Source organism: Oncorhynchus mykiss, chromosome 1, assembly GCF_057628025.1.
Source record: "Oncorhynchus mykiss isolate SJ-2025 chromosome 1, ASM5762802v1, whole genome shotgun sequence".
NCBI lineage: Eukaryota > Metazoa > Chordata > Actinopteri > Salmoniformes > Salmonidae > Oncorhynchus > Oncorhynchus mykiss.
Genome location: NC_143022.1, coordinates 45812110 through 45838056, shown reverse-complemented (window position 1 = coordinate 45838056; position 25947 = coordinate 45812110). Strand labels below are relative to the sequence as shown.

The 25947-nt window shown below is 44.2% G+C and overlaps 1 protein-coding gene across 3 annotated transcripts in view; it reads left to right on the top strand.

Moving 5' to 3' along the window:
* Nucleotides 1-3402: 3402 nt before the first annotated feature.
* LOC110523448 (dual specificity tyrosine-phosphorylation-regulated kinase 4) overlaps nt 3403-25947 on the top strand; it is a 34909-nt gene continuing 12364 nt past the window's right edge. Inside the window, exon 1 of one of the 3 annotated variants that reach the window (XM_036978022.2) lies at nt 3403-3479. In XM_036978022.2, coding sequence (XP_036833917.2) covers nt 3414-3479 — 66 coding nt within the window. In that variant the 5' untranslated portion in view covers nt 3403-3413. Of the gene's footprint in view, nt 3480-18405; nt 19046-25947 lie in introns of those variants that run through there. The other 2 variants (XM_036978026.2, XM_036978028.2) reach the window with 2 other exon arrangements.

Here is a 25947-nt window from a genome sequence, read left to right as displayed (position 1 = left end):
TGCTGTGTCCATTACAGGTATTTAACTGATTTTCTTACACTTCTCTCCATCCCGGATGACAGCTTTTCAGCCACAAATCGCACATAGACTGAACTTAACAAACATCTCAGGTAGCCTAGCCACTATTATTGGGATGTATAGCCACTCCTGTGTTATTGTCATACTTAATTTATTGGAGTGACTGCATGATAAGCATTACAGGTGTTTCACTGAATTCAATCAGGAATTATCTTGATGGGGTATACTGCATCTGGTGACAACTGCAAGGATATTGATTTCATCAGTGGAATTGTTCAGTAGCTTATTGGACTGTTGGCTGATGATGAGTAAACACATCAGTGACAATCAGATCATTTCCTAATAACAACAGACGTGAAGATGTATGAAGAAAAAAGTCACAGCAGGCATAGCCTACCATTGTAGAAATGACCTTGTAGGCTACAGTTACTGTACATGCCAAGTGACAAAAAAAATCCCTTTCTTATTTGGGTCATTCTTTATAATACGTTTATGACCTTGGGGCCTCGGGGAAGGACACTACCTGGTCCAAACCCGATACAGTTGAAGTCGGAAGTTTACATACACCTTAGCCAAATACATTTAAACTTGGTTTTTCACAATTCTAGAAAAAAGTAATTGTCTTAGGTCAGTTTGGAACACCACTTTATTTTAGGAATGTGAAATGTCAGAATAATAGTAGAGAGAATTATTTATTTCAGCTTTTATTTCTTTCATCACATTCCCAGTGGGTCAGAAGTTTACATACACTCAATTAGTATTTGGTAGCATTGCCTTTAAATTGTTTAACTTGGGTCAAACATTTCGGGTGGCCTTCCACAAGCTTCCCACAATAAGTTGGGTGAATTTTGTCACATTCCTCCTGATAGAGCTGGTGTAACTGAGTCAGGTTTGTAGGCCTCCTTGCTCGCACACGCTTTTTCAGTTCTGCCCGCATATTTTCTATGGGATTGAGGTCAGGGCTTTGTGATGGCCACTCCAATACCTTGACTTTGTTGTCCTTAGCCATTTTGCCACAACTTTGGAAGTATGCTTGGGGTCATTGTACATTTGACCCATTTGGAACCAAGCTTTAACTTCCTGGCTGATGTCTTGAGATGTTGCTTCAATATATCCACATACTTTTACGTCCTCATGATGCCATCTATTTTGTGAAGTGCACCAGTCCCTCTTGCAGCAAAGCACCCCCACAAGATGATGTTGCCACCCTGTGCGTCACGGTTGGGATGGTGTTCTCCGGCTTGCAGGCTTCCCCCTTTCTCCTCCAAACATCACAATGGTCATTATGGCCAAACAGTTCTATTTTTGTTTCATCAGACCAGAGGACATTTCTCCAAAAAGTACAATCTTTTTTCCCCATGTGCAGTTGCAAACTGTAGTCTGGCTTTTTTATGGCGGTTTAGGAGCAGTGGCTTCTTCCTTGCTGAGTGGCCTTTCAGGTTATGTCGATATAGGACTCGTTTTTACTGTGGATATAGATACTTTTGTACCTGTTTCCTCCAGCATCTTCACAAGGTCCTTTGCTATTGTTCTGGGATTGATTTGCACTTTTCGCACCAAACTACGTTAATCTCTAGGAGAGAACGTGTCTCCTTCCTGAGCGGTATGACAGCTGCGTGGTCCATTGGTGTTTATACTTGTGTACTATTGTTTGTACAAATGAACGTGGTACCTTCAGGCATTTGAAAATTGCTCCAAAGGATGAACCAGACTTTTTTCTGAGGTCTTGGCTGATTTATTTTGATTTTGTCAAGCAAAGAGACCCTGAGTTTGAAGGTTGGCCTTGAAATACATCCACAGATACACCTCCAATTGACTCAAATGATGTCAATTAGCCTGATGTAGCTTCTGACTAAATGATGTCAATTAGCCTATCAAAAGCTTCATTTTCTGGAAATTTCCAAGCTAATTAAAGGCACAGTCAATTTAGTCTATGTAAACTTCTGAGCCACTGGAATTGTGATACAGTGAATTATAAGTGAAACAATCTGTCTGTAAACAATTGTTGGACGTCCGTTTACGTCCGTTCCCTCGCCCCGACCTGGGCACGAACCAGGGATGCTCTGCACACGTCAACAGTCACCCTCGAAGCATCGTTATCTATCGCTCCACAAAAGCCGCAGAAACCACTACTTCAAGGTCTCAGAGCAAGTGACGTCACCTGTTGAAACGCCACTAGCGCGCACTACAATTTCTAGCTAGCCATTTCACATCGGCTACACATGCACAAAGTAGATGGCATAACCAACTTGCCAAAACTATAGTTTGTTGCCAAGAAATGTGTGGAGTGGTTGAAAAACGAGTTTTATTGACTCCAACCTAAGTGTATGTAAACTTCCGACTTCAACTGTAACACCAAAAGGATTCATGGCATCGGACGGAATTAGAACAAATAGACGTTAGGGAACTAATGTAACTGTGACGCCATCAGATCAGTCATGTTTGGAGTAATGAGACATCCCCCTGGTTACGGAGAGAGCGCCATAGAGCGACAAGGCTGAAGCGAGGGAGGCACACCCCCTCTCCACAGCTCAGCTACATTGACGCAGCGGGACCCGTCCTCACGTTATCAGCATTGGTCAACCATGACCGTCACAGCACAGTAATATGTTAGATTTTTACCATAAGAGTAGATAGACTATGATAAACCATGAGTGCGACTAATAGATCCACGGAGAAGAGGTTAGTAGGCTATTCGTAGCAGATGGGGACAACATGTTTTTTCATGTTATGTGATTGACTATAATTACATGTCCGATTTTTACATGACATATTTGTAATAGCAATGTGAAATTGCAATATTATCCAAATAGTCTAGCCTTGGCCTACTGTATTGTAGCAGTGGTGGCAGGTGTTGGAAAAATATAATCATAGCCCAAAAAATTACGTGTTATAGAAGTTATGAACAAGAATGAGCCCATTTAGAAAGGAATGGAGAAAGGGTAATGTTTTTATTTTGAAGCAGGTCTTTGCCAGTGGGGGTCAGTGGTTTACAACAGATCCAGGCTCCCTGCTCGTAGGAGCTGTAGAGATTAGGCTATTATATACCTCAGCCTACACAAACCAAGAAAAGGGCATCCTTTCTAGTTAAAAAAAAAAACGAATTGGAAAACCTTTAGTTTCTCTGAGGTAAACGAGGCTGTTAAAACACCTAACATAAATATGTTATATCACAGGACATTATGTATTTCTGCCCTCACCCCCAATGGACATTTATCATTGTTACCATTGTAAATATGTATATTATTATTTGTATTATTATTTCATCCACTTCTCTCTAACCTTCACTTTTGGAGCTCGGAGTTTAAGATTTTCACGTTACTCTGCTATTACATCTGTGACCTTGTGCATTTGACTAATAAACTCTAATCTAATTAGTTTTTTACAGGAATGCAATGACGAAGAAGTTGGAAAACCTGATAAAGGAGAGGAATAATGTCGCCCTACCACTGCTAAAAAAGGTAGGACAAAAACACTGTCAGAAATGCACGGGGGTGTTTTCCAGATATTTGGCCTGTGAGCCTGCCATTACTCTTTTCAATACAGTAGGTCCTTATGTCTGCTCAAAGTACCCTAAAGCGATGGTGTTATTTCCAAAGGTCCCATTAGCTATGTTTACTTAGACTGAGCCACTGTAAAAAAAATAAAAATAAATAAATTTTAAAAAAGTGGCTTGATTTTGATAGAGAAATGAGAAGGAGCTAATAGGGCTTATCTGCTCTTATTCACCCCCTTTCCATAAGCAGCTCTTTAGATCAGGAGGTTAGGAGAGGGAGGGAGGCGCTGTGGTGTGTGCAGCAGTCAATTTGGCCCATGCTCATTTAGTAGCCATTAAACAAATGTTTAGGCTCATTGTGTGGGCTCAGTGGGCTGATTTATTCATGAAGACATTCTTCCCTTGTGCCTGCGGAGTCTTGGCCCCTTGGGCTGGAAGACAGGGTGATGGACCGTTGTGAACTCCACACTCACTGAGCATGTACTATTAGAAATACCGACTGCCCACCAGCTGATTCTCGCCTCTGCCCTCTCTACAACCTGTTTACTGTCAACAGAGTAAACCAGACCCGTGTCACAAACCCAGTTAATTACATGGTCATGGAACTCTTGTAGAAAAAATCACATTGATCTAAAGGAAAATGTGAAGTGTACCCTGCGTGCATCCATACGCCTGTACGACTAAACTGAGACTTGTTCTAAAGTAAGGAACATTTGGATCATTCAAATCTGGGTGCAGCATAGCATTCTACAGTGTTTCAATAGAGGGCTCTCTAGGCTTTCTTAGTGTTGAGAGCTCCAGCAGCGCATGTAGGAAGGACCCTGACCTGACTCCCCTGCTGACCCATTCACCTGGACCTCAGGGAGATTCATGCGGGCCATACAGCGCATCTCAACACCAGGCCAAGTTCCACTCTGGTTCCACTCTCTGCTGATTAAGTTTTCATACAGGCCACCACTGCAATGGGAATTGACAGTCACCTGCAGGCAGAAATGACTAATTCTCTTTGAAGTGAGACAGAACAGGAAGTGTCTTCCATGCTACGTGGGACTGGGTCTATTAATAACTACCTCAACAGAATGTCAGTGTGAAATGAGGCTAAAAACAAGGAATGGAAGATCGAATGAGAAAAATGGCTTAAGACAAGGTAGCTTATGAAGTATGACGGGGCTCTTTTGGATGAAAAATGGTTAGAAGTGGTTAAGAATTCCTTGTTGGTCGTTTCAATCAGCACAGAAATGACATGTAGTCAGATTGTGATAATGTGGAAAAACATTGCATATGTTCTCTGAAATGACATGAGCAACCACAAACAAATATAAATTACCCAGTCCAAAGGCACAACAGAAATATGGAAACTTCAATGTGCTACTACAGTCAAGTCCTTTAACATTGTCAATCATGAATAATGTCAATCATCTAATTTAACTCATGTAAATCTAATTGTAGCATGGTGGCAGTGGTGCCCTTCCCTGACCTTTTTCCCAGAGTAGTGCTTTGAACTTAACATTACAGCCTCAGGCTAGGATGTTTTATTAGTTGGCATTGACACTGTCAGCGTTTGTCTGAAGAATGTTTAACTTCATTCAGAGAGAGACATACAAAGTTGATAATAAGAACCTGTTGTACATAATGAGAAATGTTCAACAAGAACTGTTGCAAAAGAAAACAGATATCTTTTGAGCTTTTTAGCAGAGGCTGGTTGACTTTCAGGTTCTTTTATCGACTGGTGATGTTGTTGTTGCTGGTCTCTGTAGGCAGCCTTGGAAACCCACTGCGGCATCACAAGACACAGAGGCATGAAGTGCCTCACTGCAGGATGTAAAATGTCAATGGTATTTTGCTGCAATGACATACTTTCCACTGAATTATTCGATACACAGAGGAGAAGTGCTATTACATGAAAAGACACTTTCAACACCTCAACTGCTTCATACTTAGTTTTTTTAGTGGGTACTTTTCTACCCTGTTCTGTTTTGCAGTGGTAAAACATTTAGTGTAGGGGGAGGACCGGGTGCACATTCATAAGACTGGCTCCAGTGGATTGTGTGGCCTGGACCATGTTCTGTGCTCCAGCCCTAAGGCTCAGCTCCTACTTCTAGTTAGCCAACTCAGCCTACCACCCCCCTGGGGACGGGCCACCGTATGCACTGCACTGCCTCCTGTCCCTGATATGGTTTCTCATCGCGGCTTTGTCCTCGGCTGACACTGGACGCTCTGAATTAAAGCAGGTCATTTAGAGAGACCTCACCTCCAGTGGATTACAGGGCTGTTTCTGGGTCAGAAAGCAGGGGGTTCACAGTGTCACTTTACTCGCATGGCAGGAGCCCAGAGGATGGAGACATAGTCAGCCCTAACTTGAGGCAAAAAAGGAGTTACACTCATGAATTACTTGATATTCATAAGTGAGAATCCTATACATTCCCCATCCCCGCACAGGTCAGAATCACACACATATGTATACCCACTCATCCTAACTACTTTTTCTCATTCAACCCACTCTCTTGCTAAAAAATCTCCAGACTATTTTCTTTCCACTTCATTTGTTGCTTAGTCAGTGTTAAGATGGAGGTGAAATGTGTCAGTTAAAAGGGTCGCTGAGGCTTGTATGCAGGGTCACAGTGCCCAGCGAGCACAACGGCTGTCAGGCTTTTTGTCACAGCTTGTCACATGGTCGAGGCCACAAACGTGTGGAGCTCTTCCACTGCCACCACAATGAAGCCAGTGAGCCAAGAGGTGTCCCCTCTGCCAGGGGCGGCTGTTACGGCCCTGTGGAACAATGGGACAGACCGTTGTCCTGGACGCTGTTTCCATGGCACGGTCGCTGTGGCATCGCTGAAAGAGGACAGCTGGGTGGCTCCCCAAGTCTAATGAACATTCATATTATTTGCAGTGAGTTCTGGGTAAACGGCAACCCAGGAGGGTTGTTAATTAGTGACTGGCTTTGTCGCATTAAACTCTGTTGTTCCTCAACACTGAGTCATGGTAGAGTATGCACGGTTGGATGGTAGTGCCAAAACACAACCCACCTCCTCCATGGGGACCAGACCATCATTGTGTAATGTGTGAACACCTGCCTGCTCAGAAAGATATTAAGAATGTTGTATTTCACCTCCCTCTATTTTAGGGATTTCTGAAGAATGAAGTGAGATCTGAGATATCTGAGTTTATATCAAAAACATTATAAGACACTTTACAGCAACAACAAACTAACACTCCGTCAAACATAATGAGACAGAAAATAAAAGAATGATTCCAAGGGCAATGTTAAAATTGCAATGTGTTGGTCAGAAAAGGCCTTTGAGGCCATAGTGTGTCAGTATAGAGTACCACAGTACGAGTCATAATAACCATAAAACCTAGCAGGCAAACAAGGAAATGGTTCCAATTGTTTTTTCCAGGGTTTTGTTTTGTGTAGGCTTACCCTGGAGTGATGCTTGAATGGCGCCTTACCCAATCTGATAAAGATAGCCATGGGGTCTTCTTTAATAAAAATAAAAAAAACATTGTATTTAACTAGGCAAGTCAGTTAAGAACAAATTCTTATTTACAATGACAGCCTACACTGGCCAATTGTGCCGCACCATATGGGACTCCCAATCATGGCCAGTTGTCAGTTGTGACACAGCCTGGAATCAAACCAGGGTGTCAAGCACTGAGATGCAGTGCCTTAGAACGCTGCGCCACTCGGGAGCCCGGGAGCTCTGTGAAGGTATCTCTGTCAAAGACCCGGCTATCAATGTGATTTGATTACACGCTTTGGAACAGCCCTTGTATTTGGCGGCTTTGGGACCTTGAGAAAACAAGTGTGCATTCCCATAGTACATTGACACATGATGTCGTCGGGTTAATTCCCCCATTTAACGGTAATTGTTCTGTAATTGTTCTAGTTTGAAGGGAGCTTTTCGTTCCTGTCTCACTGGTTTTGGAATACACCTTTTGTGTCCAGTCTGTGACAAAAGGGGTTAAGGGGATCACCTTACAAAGTTTGTTGTGGAAGGTGACAGGGGTTGTGGGAGTTCACGTGAAAGACGGGCTGGCGGTGACATCATGACGCTCGTCTTACCTGGGTGACACAGTGCTCCTCTAATTGTCACCTCTCCTGGACCATGGAAAGCGGCCAAGAATGGTACAGGCTGGCAGAGGAGGCTATGATGACCACTTGTCATTCACTATACACTTGGAGCAGCAACTCATCCTATTTAAAAAAACAACAACTTTTATTTAACTAGGCAAGTCAGTTAAGAACAAATTCTTATTTCCAATGACGGCCTACCAAAAGGCAAAAGGCCTCCTGCGGGGACGGAGGCTGGGATTAAAAATACAAAATACAATAAAATATAGGACAAAACACACATCACGACAAAAGAGACACCACAACACTACATAAAGAGAGACCTAAGACGACAACATAGCATTGCAGCAACACATGAAAACACAGCATGGTAGTAAAGCAACACAACATGACAACTACACGGCAGCAACACAACATGGCAGCAGCACAACATAGTAGCAGCACAAAACATAGTACAAACATTATTTGGCACAGACAACAGCACAAAGGGCAAGAAAGTAGAGACAACAATACATCACGCGAAGTAGCCATAAGTGTCAGGAAGTGTGTCCATGATTGAGTCTTTGAATGAAGAGATAAAACTGTCCAGTTTGAGTGTTTTTTGCAGCTTATTCCAGTCTCTAGCTACAGTGAACTGAAAAGAGGAGTGAACCAGGGGTGTGTGTGCTTTGGGGACCTTTAACAGGCAGAACGGGTGTTGTATGTGGAGGATAAGGAGCATTGGTGGCAAATCTGATGACCGAATGGTAAAGAGCATCCTTACCTGCCAATCTATAAATTACGTCTTGGTAATCTAGCATGGGTAGGATGGTCATCTGAATCAGGGTTAGTTTGGCAGCTGGGGTGAAAGAGGAGTGATTACAATAGAGAAAACCAAGTCTAGATTTAACCTTAGCCTGCAGCTTTAATATGTGCTGAGAGAAGGACAGTGAACTGTCTAACAATCCTCCCAAGTACTTGTATGGAGGTGACTACCTCAAGATCTAAATCCTCAGAGGTAGTAATCACACTGGTGGGCAGAGGGGCATCCTTCTTACCAAACCGCATGACCTTTGTTTTGGAGGTGTTCAGAACAAGGTTAAGGGTAGAGAAAGCTTGTTGGATACTAAGAAAGCTTTATTGTAGAGCGTTTAACACTAAATCCGGGTAGGGGCCAGCTGAGTATGTTGACTGAATCATCTGCATATAAATGGAAGAGAGAGCTTCCTACTACTTAGGCTATGTTGTTGATGTAAATTGAGAAGAGCTTGGGGCCTCGGATCGAGCATTGGGGTACTCCCTTGGTGCCAGGCAGTGTCTGAGACAGCAGATGTTCTGACTTTATACAGTGCACTCTTTGAGAGAGTTAGTTAGCAAACCAGGCCAAAGTCCTGTCAGAGACACCAATACTCCTTACCTGGCCCACAAGAATGGAATGGTCTACCGTATCAAAAACTTTGGCCAAGTCAATAAAAATAGCAGCACAACATTGCTTAGAATCAAGAGCAATGGTGACATCATTTAGGACCTTTTAGGTTGCAGTCACACATCAAGAAAGCCAGTCAGTTGATTATTGACAAGTTTTTACAGCACTTTTGATAAACAGGGCAATTGTCAACAGATTCCTTATTGTCAATTTGCACATCGAACAATTTCAATATACAATAATGAACTATTTTGGTCCCCTAATATCTGTGGCACCAAAGCCCTTCAGGGCATCCATCAGAGGACTTGGTCAAGGGCCATACAGAGGGACACGAGGCCATCATCACTCACTGCTCCATCCTCAGGTTCCTGGCTCAGCTAGGTGCTCTGTCTGGGGCAGCCAGGTCACCACCAGTGGCAAGCCTCACATGATACAGTAGGTTTTATTTAGAACTATCCAGCAATGCAGCTAGTGTCTTCAACCTCCCCACCTCACTCCACCCTGCCACCCCTCACCCCAGCCGTAGACCTCAGTCTGAGCCATTTACCTGGAGACAGGGAGCCAGTACTCCAAGGGTCCATCTTACCTGCTTTCCCCTGCCACCTCTCACGCTCTCTGGGGCAACCGGAGCTGGACATGGGGCCATGGGCTGGCTCACATGCCCAGGAGGGAGAGCAGACCCTGGGTGAGGACGGGGATGATGATGAGGTAAGACCTCCAGGGAGCTACTGACCTACTGCGGTATGTACTGCTCACGCTGCTTCAAGCAGTGTGACATTTGGCATCGAGAAGGCAACAGCATTGCAGTCTGCTCCAGTTTAGGATAATACTGCACAGTAGCTGATCGGCAGGAAATAGTGCCCCTGAGCTCATTAAATAGGTTGTTTTGTTTGAAAAAAATCAATTCCGATATTTATATTTTTACTCTGCACATCATGGCAACTCTTGATCCATTTAGCTTATTTGAAGGATAAGAAATTGAAAGAACACACAGTACTGTACCTACTGTACACTTGATCTTTGCCTTGTAAAATTACTGTGTGTGTGTTTGTGTGTGCATGTTTTGGTGGTGAAAACAAGCAGTGTTGAGATTACAGGGTTTCTTTAATGCAATACAGAACAAACAAAATACATTCTCTGTCATTAGGCTTACAGTGTAGCCTATTGCACAGTCTAGTACTTACTGTAGGCTTCCTATCGTGACCACACCCGCCCACCTACCATGATCCCATTCACATTAACATCCTTACCTGCATTTCCTTAATTGCGCTCAGCTGGCGGTCATTTTCCCCGCACGGGGAATTGCATTCAGGTATATTTTTAGAGTGCAGTGTAGCAGGGGCGTGGCAAAGACCAGCGGAATTAATGAACTAAATCTGACTAAATCAGATTTGGCCAGCACAATGTTGCTGATATTGATTGGTTCTCATTGTACTGCTGAAGCTTCTCTGCTGAGAGCAGGGGTATGGAAATGGTCTCGGTACCCTATCTGTCTGATATATTCTTGATACTGTGTATTGTTTGCATTGCCCAGGGTCATCAAGAGCAAGTTGGCAGGATGCAGAGTCTAGTCATGATGACGACTGTAAATGATGTGGATGCTGCATTAGGAGTTAGTTACCCATTACATTTATAATGCGATGATGAGAATGACTCTCTCCTGTTCAGGGTCAGACCATAGATAGTCTGGCACACTGCTGATTGTGATCGTGTAGGACAAAGTGGTGGCTCGTGGTAGGTTGGGGATTTGGTTTCGAGGGATTCCGGCAGGGGACAAAGGAAATAAAACAAGACAATTCTGTAATTCTAAAGTACACTCATTCCCCAAACCAGGCCAGAGAAGGTGCTCCCTATATACGTAGTAGAATGTGTGCCATGTTGTCTGTAGTTGGCATCTATCCACTCCGAGGTTCTGATCTGTCTGTCTGGGGTTAAACCAGAGATGACAACACCATACCTCGTTAGTGTGATGAGAGGTTTTCCACACTGAATAGAATAGAATATGTGAATAGAATATGAATCCAGTATTAGTGGGAAAGTGTCAGTACTGTGGGGATATAATTTATATGAGTTCTGTCAGTCCAGAGGGCTGGCCCTGAGTGACTAAGCCACTGGTCCACTCTGCCCACCGCCAATCTGGAGCACTTAAACACCTGCAATAAGATATTATAGGCCTAAACAGCCAGAGAGAGTAATAGTATTATTTTGATGGCTTTGTTTGTGAGATTACTTAAATTGTATTTACAAAAAAAATATATATATATATATATATTTATTTATGTGTAATCAAAAGCCCAAAGCTGCCAATGTCTGTTAGCTCACATACAGTATATTTATAATTTAATAGTTATCCTTTAGTACATTGGCATACCTACCCTCCAATTTGGTCTGTCTGGGTGAAACTTGTGTTTTGGCTAGGAGGCCAGCTTTGGCTTTCCCTGCCAAGATTGTGAAAGGCTCTTCACATGGTTAATGGGATTTGGCCTGAGCCTGATTATTCTGCAGCTCTATGTCCACAGCTACTCTGACACAGGACACTGTGACCACAGGGCCACATTGACTTTATGGACATAAATAAATAGAGAGGTTCTGGTGATTGAAATTACTTTGTAACATGCTGTCAGCTACTCATCTTGATGGGTGTCAGGAGGACTCTACATAAGTTGTTATTAGATGGGCATAGTATACAACTTTGCATTGATAAATACTTGATGATAAAAAGTCTGGATAACATTTACATGTACACTTTTCAGTAGGTCTCAAAGTCTTTTACATGTTGATTTCATTGAGTTCCTCAACCTAATTTCTGATGTGCCTCATGCAAATTCTAAGTGGTGTGTATCTGGTTACTAATACTCACACTGGCGCCATAAACAATTCTGTAAAGGGGCAACCTTATCATCACCCACATCTCTACCCCGAGCTGGGTTTTGGCCAGGTCATTACCCAGACTCCTCCTCTGCCAAGCGTCAAGAGACTGACTGCGCTTTGTCACCTGGCGGCAGCTCGCTCACGTCGCCTCTATCGCCTGGCACCTGACTCCTATTAGGGAGCCACGACAGGCTGCAGGTCAGGGTTTCTGGCTCTGAGTCTGAGGTTTGGCCTGCTAGACCCTGCCTGCCTGCTGTTCACCATGTAAATAGAATACTTTCAAAGCTGTCCCCTCCCTCCCCTCCCATGAGTCTCCTCCCTGCTTGGCTAACTTACTGACTGTGAGCTCCTGTCTATAAACCCCAGCTATCTGGGGGCCCTGGGAATCCAGCAGTCTGTTCAGGTGTTCCTGTTTGGTAAAGCTGTGTGAGGCTGCGTGAGGAGGAAACAAAGACAATGGCAGCCTCAGATGACACTTCTGCACTGCTCCAGAATGCCTGGTGACGTTAGTAGGGAAGAGCAGCTGTTTCATGCAACAATAGCTGTAGTTTGATTGACATAGTCACACACGTATGTTTCCACCATGAAAGACACATTACTCATTGCACGTACAGTATGTACTGAGTACCCAGAGACAAAATGGATCAAGATAAGTCTTCTAAGGTTGCCTCCTTGGCGAGGCAAGCTGTCATGAATGTCAGTTGAGAGACCCACTGTCCCGACATTATGCTGAAACAATTGCAAACTAAAGTGAGGCCTGGACTAAAGGCCTTAGGAGTGATGTGGTAAAATATAACTCAGATATTCTGAGTGTGATGTCACAAGTTCACAGAGTTTCTTACCTGTAGGCCTATCGACCATCTGCTGTAACATTAAGCTTAGTTTAGGCCTAGTGCCGCTAAACTCCTGCCTTTAAAAAGCACCGCCAGTCATCCTCTGGGCTCTGTCCTGGTGTGGACTATGGAGCCTCCAGCTGCTGCAGTGGAGGCTGGCAGCGTGGCAGGCACCAGGATAAGATTTCATCACTGCACTGTTTGTCAGCAAGGCGGCGGCATCCCGTGGGGCTTGCAGCAGAGTAGGTGGTGAAGGGTGAAATATGACAGCTTTAGTGGCTCTGTCTCCAGGAGACCGCAGCAGGGAGAGGCGTCAGCCGGGCCTCCTGGGAACCCTATTAGTGCTCTGCCTGTGCCCCTGTCTGGCTCCACAGCCCCATGAAGAGCCCACCTGCGAGGGAGAGGGATCTGTCACCTGCACTCCTCTTCCCCAAGAGGCCCCTCTCACAGGAAGCCAGCGCCAGGCCCCTGCTGTGGCAACTCCGGTTCAGGATGGGTCCCTCATCGAACCCCCTCCACACATAAGCCTCCTCCTTCCTCACCAAGCACAGCAGCAGCAGCCTCCTTTCCCTGTCTGTGAGCCTGCCTGCCTGCCTGCCCATCTGTCTCCTGGACCAGAGAGAATCCCAGGCTCTGCGAGGGCTGATACAGATGATACAGGGAACCACCCTGCTCAGTCCAGCTTCTGTTCCACCTGTTCCACAATGTGAATTACCAGAGGAAGCCTTATTAAGGAGTGCTAGAAAAAAATCTACATTACCAGTGTTGCGAAGACAAGGAAAAAGGTTTTGTAAAACGAGTCTTAAGGAACAGCATCCTCCCTCTGCTCTGGGGCGATCTGACCCTAATCTCTAAAATAACCCCCTCCAGTTGGGTGTGGTGGGGCTGAGGTGTGGCAGCATGGAGGAGCTTCATTATGGGGGGAGACGGGACCTCGCCTGCCTGCTGTGGCTTTAACCTCCTCCAGGGCTGCTGGGGCAGCCAGGGCTGCGGGAACAGGAGGGTCCAGCCTGAGGCACATGAGGTAATTCATGGCACAGAGGGAGTTACATTGGTGGGTAGACTTTAGATGGTAAACTGAGGCTCTCTTTTCCTCAATCGCTTCATCTTTAGAACTCGATCTCTTTTCTCTGGCTTGCTTTCTGTTTTGATATGGTGCTATTTTCAGTCGAGTCACTCGTGATCATTTTCTTAGCAACAAAAGTAAATTAAACTGTGGTGAATGATACGTTATGTTATACATTTGGCAAATTCGCAGTGACGATGACATTGCACAGTGACTCGATCTGCTTTAGCTAGCTATGCTTCGCTAAACCAGACTTAGTCACCTGGGTGGTAAAAGACACACTGCATAATGACTGTGTCTGTCTCCCCTATGGACTCTGGCAGATCTAAAAGTGGCTTATGTACTTGGTGTTTGATAATAATTAACAACATTAACATCCTTTCTGTTACAGACTGAGACATTAACAGAATCATCTGTTTTTCAGTGTATCCCCCCCCCCCCATCTTTCATTTTTAAACACATTTGTATTTACATTGTTGAGCAATACATGGACCTTTTAGTTTGATTACTAGACAATTGTAACACTTCAGCTCAAACCATTGCAAATTAACTGTAGTTAATTTGAGTCATTTTATCGACTCCATATTTCTACTTATTGTCAGGCAATGTAGATAGGTATTTTGAACTGGGTAAAGGAAGATATTTTAGGAAGGGGCTGAGATGATGAGGTGGACATGGGGGGGGGGGGGGGGGGGGGGGGGGGCGTGTTGGTGGTCAGAAGTGCTTGAACAGCGGTGTTTGATTACAGGAGATAACGACCACAGTGCTGAAATAGGAGAAGGCACTGCAGCATCGCTCTAGCTTATCTCATCATTATCTGCCAGTGTGGATTTTTTGTGCTGTGATTCAAGTATTGTTTCATTATTTGGCTGACACAGGGAGCTGTGCAAGGATCCTGGTCAAAGGATTGTCTGATGTGTGAGCTAGTTATAACCAGTATAAATCTGTCTCACCATAACCGATATGTGAGATTTTGTACTTTTCAGTCCTATTGATCAGAGAACACCTGTGCTATTTTTATACTGATAGGAGAGTTTAGTTTTAGATGTGTAGGAGGCATATTTTGACAGGATAGTGGTAATTTCTCTGAGGACAAGATTTTTGGCACCATGCCAGCATACTCAGAGGCAAGTCAGTCTTACTGCCTTAGGAACAGAGACAGCATACATTGAGATATGAATAGATGTACATGTACAGTGCATTCGAAAAGTATTCAGACCCCTTCCCTTTTTCCACATTTTGTTACATTACAGCCTTATTAAAACATTTATGAAATTATTTTCCCCCTCATCAATCTACACACAATACCCCATAATGACAAAATGAAAAGAGGTTTTTAGACATTTTTGAAAATGTATTAAAAATAAAAAACAGAAATACCTTATTTACATAAGAATTCAGACCCTTTGCTATGAGACTCGAAAATGAGCTCAGGTGCATCCTGTTTCCATTGATCATCCTTGAGATGTTTCTACAACTTGATTGGAGTCCACCTGTAGTACATTCAATTGATTGATTGGACATGATTTGGAAAGGCACACACCTGTCTATATAAGGTTCTACAGTTGACAGTTGACAGTGCATGTCAGAGCAAACATGTAGCCATGAGGTGGAAGGACATGTCCGTAGAGCTCCAAGACAGGATTGTGTCGAGGCACAGATTTGGGGAAGGGTACTGTTATGGACATTTTTCTGTGTTCATGCAAGTGACTGATTGAACAAATCCTCACTATCAAGTACCTGCAATTTGGCAGTATGCCCAGAACCTTGTTTTGAGAAAGGGATATCTCAGTTTCAAGGTCTCAGCATAGAGAAAATAATCCTTATGAGGTATTGGTCTGTCACATGCATGACCAAGTATTGGTCGGTCACATGAATGAAGCAAACGTTTATGACGTTAATGATTGCCTGTATATAAGAGAACTAACAGGACTGCCCCGGGTAGAGCTCCTGATCGACATGTGTACTTGGTGCATTGAGTTGGTTGGAACCTCTCCAGCGCACTGATAATAAACAAGGATTCATTTAAGATTGACTTTGAGTGTCCCTGTGTAAAATTTCCATGACAGTACCAAAGAAATTCTGCAGCTGTGAAGGTTCCCAAGAACACAGAGACCTCCATCATTCTTAAATGGAAGAGGTTTGGAACCACCAAGGCTCTTCCTATAGCTGGCCGCCTGGCCAAACTGAACAATCGGGTGAGAAGGGCCTTTCGTCAGGGAGATGACCAAGAACCCAATGGTCACTCTGACAGAGCTCCAGAGTTCCTCTGTGAAGATGGGAGAACCTTCCAGAAGGACCACCATCTCTGCAGCACCCCACCAATCAGGCCTTTATGGTAGAGTGGCCAGATGGAAGCCACTCCTCAGTAAAAGGCACATGACAGCCCGCTTGGAGTTTGCCAAAAGGCACCTAAAGGACTCTCAGACCTTAAGAAACGTGATTCTCTGTTCTGATGAAACCTTGGCCTGAATGCCAAGCGTCACGTCTGGAGGAAACATGGCACCATCTCTACAGTGAAGCATGGTGGTGGCAGCATCATGCTGTGGGGATGTTTTTCAGCGGCAGGGACTGGTAGACTAGTCAGGATCGAGGGAAAGAGGAACAGAGCAAAGTACAGAGAGATCCTTGATGAAAACCTGCTCCAGAGCGGTCAGGACCTCAGACTGGGGCAAAGGTTCACCTTCCGACAGGATACAGATCCCAAGCAAACAGCCAAGACAACACAGGAGTGGCTTCGGGACAAGTCTCTGAATGCCCTTGAGTGGCCCAGCCAGAGCCTAGACTTGAACCCGATCAAACATCTCTGGAGAGACCTGAAAATATCTGTGCAGCAATCCTCCCCATCCAACCTAACAGAGCTTGAGAGGATCTGCAGTGAAGAATGGGAGAGACTCCCCAAATACAGGTATGCCAAGCTTGTACCCAAGAAGACTCTAGGCTGTAATCGCTGCCAAAGGTGCTTCAACAAGGTACTGAGTAAAGGGTCGGAATACTTATGTAAATGTGATATTTCCGTGTTTTATTTAGAAACAAAAAAAATTGTCTTAACCTGTGTTTGCTTTGTCATTGTGGGATATTGCTTGTAGATTGATAAGGGGGGAAAAAAATGTTATCCATTTTAGAGTAAGGCGGTAATGTAACAAAATGTGGAAAAAGTCAAGGGGTCGGAATACTTTCCGAATGCACTGTATGTTTTGAAAAGGATAGTGAAAAAGTAACCACTGACGACAACATCCCTTGATCAATCTGCATTATTTTAAGTCCACCACTCTTCACTTAAAACTTTATTTTATGGGCCGCGACCGGGAGGTCCATGGGGACGCACAATTGGCCCAGCGTCGTCTGGGTTATCCTTGTCTCATCGCGCACTAGCGACTACTGTGGCGGGACGGGTGCAGTGCACGCTGACCAGGTCGTCAGGTGTACGGTGTTTCCTCCGACACATTGGTGCGGCTGGCTTCCGGGTTGGATATGCATTGTGTCAAGAAGCAGTGCGGCTAGGTTGGGTTGTGTTTGGGAGGACGCATGGCTCTCTACCTTCGCCTCTCCCTAGTCCGTACGGGAGTTGCAGCGATGAGACAAGACTGTAACTACCAATTGGAGTCCGCGAAATTGGAGAGAAAAAAGGGGTATATTAAAAAATAAAACATTTTATGGGACCAGAATTTATCAGCCTTGGCTCAATCAAATGTTCTCCACTGTAAATGAAGCCTGCGTATGCCGAACATGGCGGTTCTGCAAGTTTTCCATCAGAAAGGACTTGAGAGCTGCCCAGTTCCAACAAGTTTGACTAAGGGTACAGGGGTAGTAGACTGAAGGAGCACTCTCCGTCATGGATAGATCATCCTCCTATAGTCCTGTCTGATTACTGGAAAGCCCTTGTTGCATTACAACCACTCTATAATCATATTCAACTGAATCATCTGCAACTTTACTCCAAGCTTCCTCATTTTGTAAGGGGATGGTTTTTGTTTTCATCCGCCTCACGCTGTCTGTGATTAGTCATTCGGTCTTTGTCCCATGTTACAATGGAAAATCATCTTACACTTACATCATTGATGTTCGGGTGTGAAGAATGCCTGGTGTTGTCTCCCACTACAACATTGAAACACTCCGTTTCTCGGGTCAGCATGAGTTGAGGTGATTTTACTGTTCCCCAACTAGTCTTTATGTGCTGGTACATAATAAGCCTCCATTGCAGCATAGGACTACTCATATTGATGATTTGTATAACCTATTATAAAAGTGGTTTAACCTATTATAAAACAAGCTGTGCATTACGAGAAGGCAGGTATTATATTATGTAGGCTACCTTTACGTGTTGCATCATTCTTTATTTTGTGTGTGTGCGTGCGTGTGTGTGTGTGACAGAGAGAGAGAGAGAGAGAGAGAGAGAGAGAGAGGTAAAATCCAGCACGCCTTTACCATTGTTTGTGTCTGCCAGTGCAAACCTACAATTTCAACTTTTAACACATGAGGTCGAAAGGGGACAAAACTTCGCAGGGGGGAATTAATGTTTAACATATTTACAACAAAAAAAGTATCTACCCCCTGAGAGGTCTTATGCCTCAATACAGAGTCTTTTTTTAAAAAAATTTAATTTAATAGTTATTTTTAGGGACAGCAGCATGTCTCAACACATCACACGACCATTTCCTGCAACGTGAGGAGACTCAGCACTGCGACTCAGTATGGGCTATCCACAGGGATACAGTGTGCGTTTTAGCCACAGTGCCTTAGCAGTAGGCTACAGAATATTGGCTACTGTATAGGTATGTGCGCAATGGCGCACATTCACCGAGCACTATTGGATTTTAGGAGTGTCAGTCGAATGTAGGGGAGGATAGGTAGCCAAAAACAAATCTATATCGGGAAGACCCAGCTGTCAGATGCAGAAACGTGAACAGGTGGCCTCTCCAGAGACTTACGCGTGAAGGTGAATAGACTAACAGCTTACCTCTTTCTCTAATCTTCTGCTGACGACAGCAATACTGACCCTACGGTCTAAATTATGTCTATCGCAGTTTGAGATTCAAGACCCGATCAATTCGTGTTGATTCAAGTGACAGTCGCTCCTCGGTTGGACTTTCGTTGCTGACGTTTTTTTCTCCAAGTGTCAGAGAATCTGAAAGTGACGTCTGGACTTTCGAAGATGTGCTGGCGCCTTGCATTTACCTGGATTTCACAGTAGTTACTTTCACGTGTAGGCTACATTGAGATTGGGATTTACTAAGGACCCAGGTGCCAAAGCAGCATGTTTCCCGAAATTAATAACAAGGTGAGGTCCATCATCTATTTTGGGTATATCCATGAATCCGTTATTTATTTATCTCTTTAGGCTACGGATTTTGACCCAAAACATTTTTTTACAGCATTTATTTTCTGTTCTCTTGTCTACTCGACTTTTATTTTATATTATGCTTGAACATCAGAAAGTTATGTATTTTTTATGTCTGAAGTCTGAAATAATAATTGTTGTTGTTTAGATTGTATGGAGATTCACTTTTGTATTCCACTTATTTCACAAATACAGACTATTATGATATGTGTTATGAAGTAGGCCTAAACATTGTGTCCCATTTAGTAGGCTAATTCGCCTATAGGTTGTCGTGATTATCTGAGACAGTAAACATGATCCATGGCTATTTCAGTCTACACTTTATTTTATGAGTCATGGTGTTGAGATAAGCTCTATAGCTTCACCATAAATAGGATCAAACATGATCAAGGACAGGGAACCAGCAACTCATTCATCCACTGTTTACAAAGAATATTAGCCTTGTAACCATGTGTCATTAATTATTTGCAACATCATTGTCACATTGATAACCTAACCAGCCAACTGTACCTCAGTTAATGCAACATTTTATTTGATCTGAATAGCAAAAGTTTGTCGCTCTTATTCAGCTCTTCTTGGTATTTTCGATACTTTGATTATCATCGACATTGAAGCGTTACTTTCCACATGCTTTACTGTGACGGGTGTCATATGAGTCTCAGAAAATACATACTTTTGTATATATGGTGTATGTGGACACCCCTTCAAACGATTGGATTTGTCTATTTCAGCCACATCCGTTGCTGACAAGTGTATAAAATTGAGCGCACAGCCATGCAATCTCCATAGGGAAACACTGACATGAGAAGGGCCTTACTGTAGAAGTAGAAGTGCCTTCCTCACCATCTTAAATAAGCATGCCCCATTCAAAACATTTAGAACCAGGAACAGATATAGCCCTTGGTTCACTCGAGACCTGACTGCCCTTGACCAGCACAAAAACATCCTGTGGCGTACTGCATTAGCATCAAATAGCCCCTGCGATATGCAACTTTTCAGGGAAGTTAGGAACTAATATACACAGGCAGTTATGAAAGCTAAGGCTAGCTTTTTCTTTTTTTCTTTTTTTTTTCTTAAAAAAAAAGTTACCCCTTTTTCTCCCCAATCTCGTGGTATCCAATTGTTAGTAGCTACTATCTTGTCTCATCGCTACAACTCCCGTACGGGCTCGGGAGAGACGAAGGTTGAAAGTCATGCGTTCTCCGATACACAACCCAACCAAGCCACACTGCTTCTTAACACAGCGCGCATCCAACCCGGAAGCCAGCCACACCAATGTGTCGGAGGAAACACCGTGTACCTGGCAACCTTGGTTAGCGTGCACTGCGCCCGGCCCGCCACAGGAGTCGCTGGTGCACGATGAGACAAGGATGTCCCTACCGGCCAAACCCTCCCTAACCCGGATGACGCTAGGCCGATTGTGCGTCGCCCCACGACCTCCCGGTCGCAGCTGGTTACGACAGAGCCTGGGCGTGAACCCAGAGTCTCTGGTAGTACAGCGCCCTTAACCACTGTGCCACCCGGGAGGCCTAGGCTCCTGTAGCACAAACTCAAAAAAGTTCTGGGACACTGTAAAGTCCATGGAGAATAAGAGCACCTCCTCCCAGCTGCCCACTGCACTGTGGCTAGGAAACACTGTCACCACCGATAAATCCACGATAAACATATTTCTACGGCTGGCCATGCTTTCCACCTGGCTACTCCTACCCAGGTCAACTGCCCTGCATCCCCCACAGCAACTCGCCCAAGCCTCCCCCATTTCTCTTTCACCCAAAACCAGATAGATGATGTTTTGAAAGAGCTGCAAAATCTGGACTCCTACAAATCAGCCGGGCTAGACAATCTGGACCCTCTCTTTCTAAAATGATTTGCCAAAATTGTTGCAACCCCTATTACTAGCCTGTTCAACCTCTCTTTCGTATCGTCTAAGATCCACAAAGATTGGAAAGCTGCCACGGTTATCCCCCTCTTCAAAGGGGGAGACACTCTAGACTCAAACTGCTACAGACCTATATCTATCCTACCATGCCTTTCTAAGGTCTTCGAAAGCCAAGTTAACAAACAGATCTCCGACCATTTCGAATCCCACCGTACATTCTCCGCTATGCAATCTGGTTTCCGAGCTGTTCATGGGTGCACCTTAGCCATGCTCAAGGTCCTAAACGATATCAGAACTGCCATCGATAAGAGACAATACTGTGCAGCTGTATTCATCGACCTGGCCAAGGCTTTCGACTCTGTCAATCACCACATTCTTATTGGCAGACTCAACAGCCTTGGTTTCTCAAATGACTGCCTCGCCTGGTTCACCAACTACTTCTCTGATAGAGTTCAGTGTGTCAAATCGAAGGGCCTGTTGTCCAGACCTCTGGCAGTCTCTATGGGGGTGCCACAGGGTTCAATTCTCGGGCCAACTCTCTTCTCTGTATATATCAATGATGTCGCTCTTGCTGCTGGTGATTCTCTGATCCACCTCTACGCAGACGACACTATTCTGTATACTTCTGGCCCTTCTTTGGACACTGTGCTACAGTGCCTTGCGAAAGTATTCGGCCCCCTTGAACTTTGCGACCTTTTGACACATTTCAGGCTTCAAACATAAAGATATAAAACTGTATTTTTTTGTGAAGAATCAACAACAAGTGGGACACAATCATGAAGTGGAACGACATTTATTGGATATTTCAAACTTTTTTAACAAATCAAAAACTGAAAAATTGGGCGTGCAAAATTATTCAGCCCCTTTACTTTCAGTGCAGCAAACTCTCTCCAGAAGTTCAGTGAGGATCTCTGAATGATCCAATGTTGACCTAAATGACTAATGATGATAAATACAATCCACCTGTGTGTAATCAAGTCTCCGTATAAATGCACCTGCACTGTGATAGTCTCAGAGGTCCGTTAAAAGCGCAGAGAGCATCACGAAGAACAAGGAACACACCAGGCAGGTCCGAGATACTGTTGTGAAGAAGTTTAAAGCCGGATTTGGATACAAAAAGATTTCCCAAGCTTTAAACATCCCAAGGAGCACTGTGCAAGCGATAATATTGAAATGGAAGGAGTATCAGACCACTGCAAATCTACCAAGACCTGGCCTTCCCTCTAAACTTTCAGCTCATACAAGGAGAAGACTGATCAGAGATGCAGCCAAGAGGCCCATGATCACTCTGGATGAACTGCAGAGATCTACAGCTGAGGTGGGAGACTCTGTCCATAGGACAACAATCAGTCGTATCTTGCACAAATCTGGCCTTTATGGAAGAGTGGCAAGAAGAAAGCCATTTCTTAAAGATATCCATAAAAAGTGTTGTTTAAAGTTTGCCACAAGCCACACCAAACATGTGGAAGAAGATGCTCTGGTCAGATGAAACCAAAATGTAACTTTTTGGCAACAATGCAAAACGTTATGTTTGGCGTAAAAGCAACACAGCTGAACACACCATCCCCACTGTCAAACATGGTGGTGGCAGCATCATGGTTTGGGCCTGATTTTCTTCAGCAGGGACAGGGAAGATGGTTAAAATTGATGGGAAGATGGATGGAGCCAAATACAGGACCATTCTGGAAGAAAACCTGATGGAGTCTGCAAAAGACCTGAGACTGGGATGGAGATTTGTCTTCCAACAAGACAATGATCCAAAACATAAAGCAAAATCTACAATGGAATGGTTCAAAAATAAACATATCCAGGTGTTAAAATGGCCAAGTCAAAGTCCAGACCTGAATCCAATCGAGAATCTGTGGAAAGAACTGAAAACTGCTGTTCACAAATGCTCTCCATCCAACCTCACTGAGCTCGAGCTGTTTTGCAAGGAGGAATGGGAAAAAATGTCAGTCTCTCGATGTGCCAAACTGATAGAGACATACCCCAAGCGACTTACAGCTGTAATCGCAGCAAAAGGTGGCGCTACAAAGTATTAACTTAAGGGGGCTGAATAATTTTGCACGCCCAATTTTTCAGTTTTTGATTTGTTAAAAAAGTTTGAAATATCCAATAAATGTCGTTCCACTTCATGATTGTGTCCCACTTGTTGTTGATTCTTCACAAAAAAATACAGTTTTATATCTATATGTTTGAAGCCTGAAATGTGGCAAAAGGTCGCAAAGTTCAAGGGGGCCGAATACTTTCGCAAGGCACTGTAACTAAACTCCAGACGAGCTCCAATGCCATACAACTCTCCTTCCGTGGCCTCCAACTGCTCTGAAATGCAAGTAAAACTAAATGCATGCTCTTCAACCGATCGCTGCCCGCACCTGCCCGCCCGTCCAGAATCACTACTCTGGACGGTTATAACTTAGAGTATGTGGACAACTAAATAACTAGGTGTCTGGTTAGACGGTAAACTCTCCTTCCAGACCCACATTAAGCATCTCCAAAATTAAATCTAGAATCGGCTTCCTATTTTGCAACAAAGCATCCTTTACTCATGCTGCCAAACATACCCTCATAAAACTGACTATCCTACCGATCCTCGACTTCGGCGATGTCATTTACAAAATAGCCTCCAATACTCTACTCAACAAATTGGATGCAGTCTATCACAGTGCCATCCATTTTGTCACCAAAGCGCCATAATACTACCCACCACTACGACCTGTACACTCTCGAAAGGCTGGCCCTCACTTCATACTTGTCGCACTGCGCCAAACCCACTGGCTCCAGGTCATCTACAAGTCTTTGCTAGGTAAAGCCCCGCCTTATCTCAGTTCACTGGTCACCATAGCAACACCCACCCACAGCACACGCTCCAGCAGGTATATTTCTCAGGTCACCCCCAAAGCCAATTCCCCATACTGTATTTATTTATTTATTTATTTTGCTCCTTTGCACCCCAGTATCTCTACTTGCACATTCATCTTCTGCACATTTATCACTCCAGTGTTTAATTGCTATATCGTAATTACCTCGCCACTATGGCCTATTTATTGCCTTACTTCTCTTATCTTACCTCATTTGCACACACTGTATATAGACTTTTTTTCTACTTTATTATTGACTGTATTATATGTTTGTTTATTCAATGTGTAACTCTGTGTTGTTGCATGTGTCGAACTGCTTTGATTTATCTTGGCCAGGTCGCAGTTGTAAATGAGAACTTGTTCTCAACTAGCCTACCTTGTTAAATAAAGGTGAAATAAAAAAATAAACTGAAGAACTCAGTGACTTTCAACATGGCGCAGTCATAGGATGCCACCTTTCCAACAAGTCAGTTCGCCCTGCTAAAGCTGCCCTAGGTCAACTATAAGTACTGTTTTTGTGAAGTGGAAACATCTAGGAGCAACAACGGCTCAGCTGCGAAGTGGTAGGCCGCACGAGCTCACAGAACGGGAGCTTTCAGTTGCCACCAGGTGCTGAAGTGCGTAGTGCATAAAACTAATCTGTCCTCAGTTGCAACACTCACTACGTAGTTCCAAACTGCCTCTGGAAGCACAAGAACTGTTTGTCTGGAGCTTCATGAAATGGGTTTCCATGGCCGAGCAGCAGCACACAAGGCTAAGATCGCCATGTGCAATACCAAGCTTCGGCTGGAGTGATGTAAAGCTTGCCGCCATTGGACTTTGCAGCAGTGAAAACGTGTTCTCTGGAGAGATTAATCCCGCTTCACCATCTGGCAGTTCGACGGACAAATCTGGGTTTGGCGGATGCCAGGAGAACGCTACCTGCCCCAATGTCTAGTGTCAACTGTAAAGTTTGGTGGAAGAGTAATAATGGTCTGGGGCTGTTTTTCATGGTTTTCTAAGCCCCTTAATTCCAGTGAAGGGAAATCTTAACGTTACAAAGCAAGTTCATACAGAAATAACTTGACTGGCCTGCACAGAGCCCTGCCCTGAACCCTATCAAACACCTTTGGGATGAATTGGAACGCCGACTGCGAGCCAGGCCTAATCACCTAACATCAGTGCCCGACCTCACTAATGCTCTTGTGGCTGAATGGAAGCAAGTCCCTGCAGCAATGTTCCAACATCTAGTGGAAAGCCTTCCCAGAAGGGTGGAGGCTGTTGTAGCAGCAAAGGGGGATGAACTCCATATAAATGACCATGATTTTGGAATGAGATGTTCAACGAGCAGGTGTCCACATACTTTTGGTCATGTAGTGTATTTGGAATACTGTGATCCCTTTCAAGGACCATTCCAGTATCCAGTAAGATGTGCACTGCAGCCAATTAATGGGGTAGCTTCCCACATTGCAGTACAACCCTCACTCTCACAAACCTCCCAGGGGGCAGCCAAGGTTGTGTTATGTGTGCATCCTGCATTAATATCTGAATGTGTGTTTGCTGCCTTGAACTCAGATTCCAAACAGCCAATGGTGTGGGCACTATTGTCCTTCTACTCTAAATCCACCCCAGAAACCGTGCCTTATCCTTTTATACATGGCCCTGGGTATGTATGCATGGGAATCAAAATACTATCATATGGGTCAGTAAGAATAATGAGCATATGGATGGAAGAGATATCCGTTTAGTGAACTCGTGAAAAAGTATAGTGTTACTCTAGGTCTAGGTCAAGTTCAATCATAAATCTGTTCTGCTGCCCAAGTACCCAGCCAACCGTTGCCCATGCCCTCTCAGGCTCTCTGAGTTTAGCCTGTGCCCATCTGGGCTGGAGGTTTTAGTCCACCCATACGGCGTCTCTCAGTCTCTCAACACACTGTTAGTTGACATGCTCCCCTCTGATTAAGGCACGTGTTAGCATAGCTATGCGGACAATTTTGCACCAGAACTAATAGAATCGCAGTGGCTCATATATAGCCTGGCACCAGACTGAATTGTGCTTTGAGAAATAAAGTCCACGATCAACAAGCCCTCTGCTCTCCTTTCCATTACCACCATCATCACCA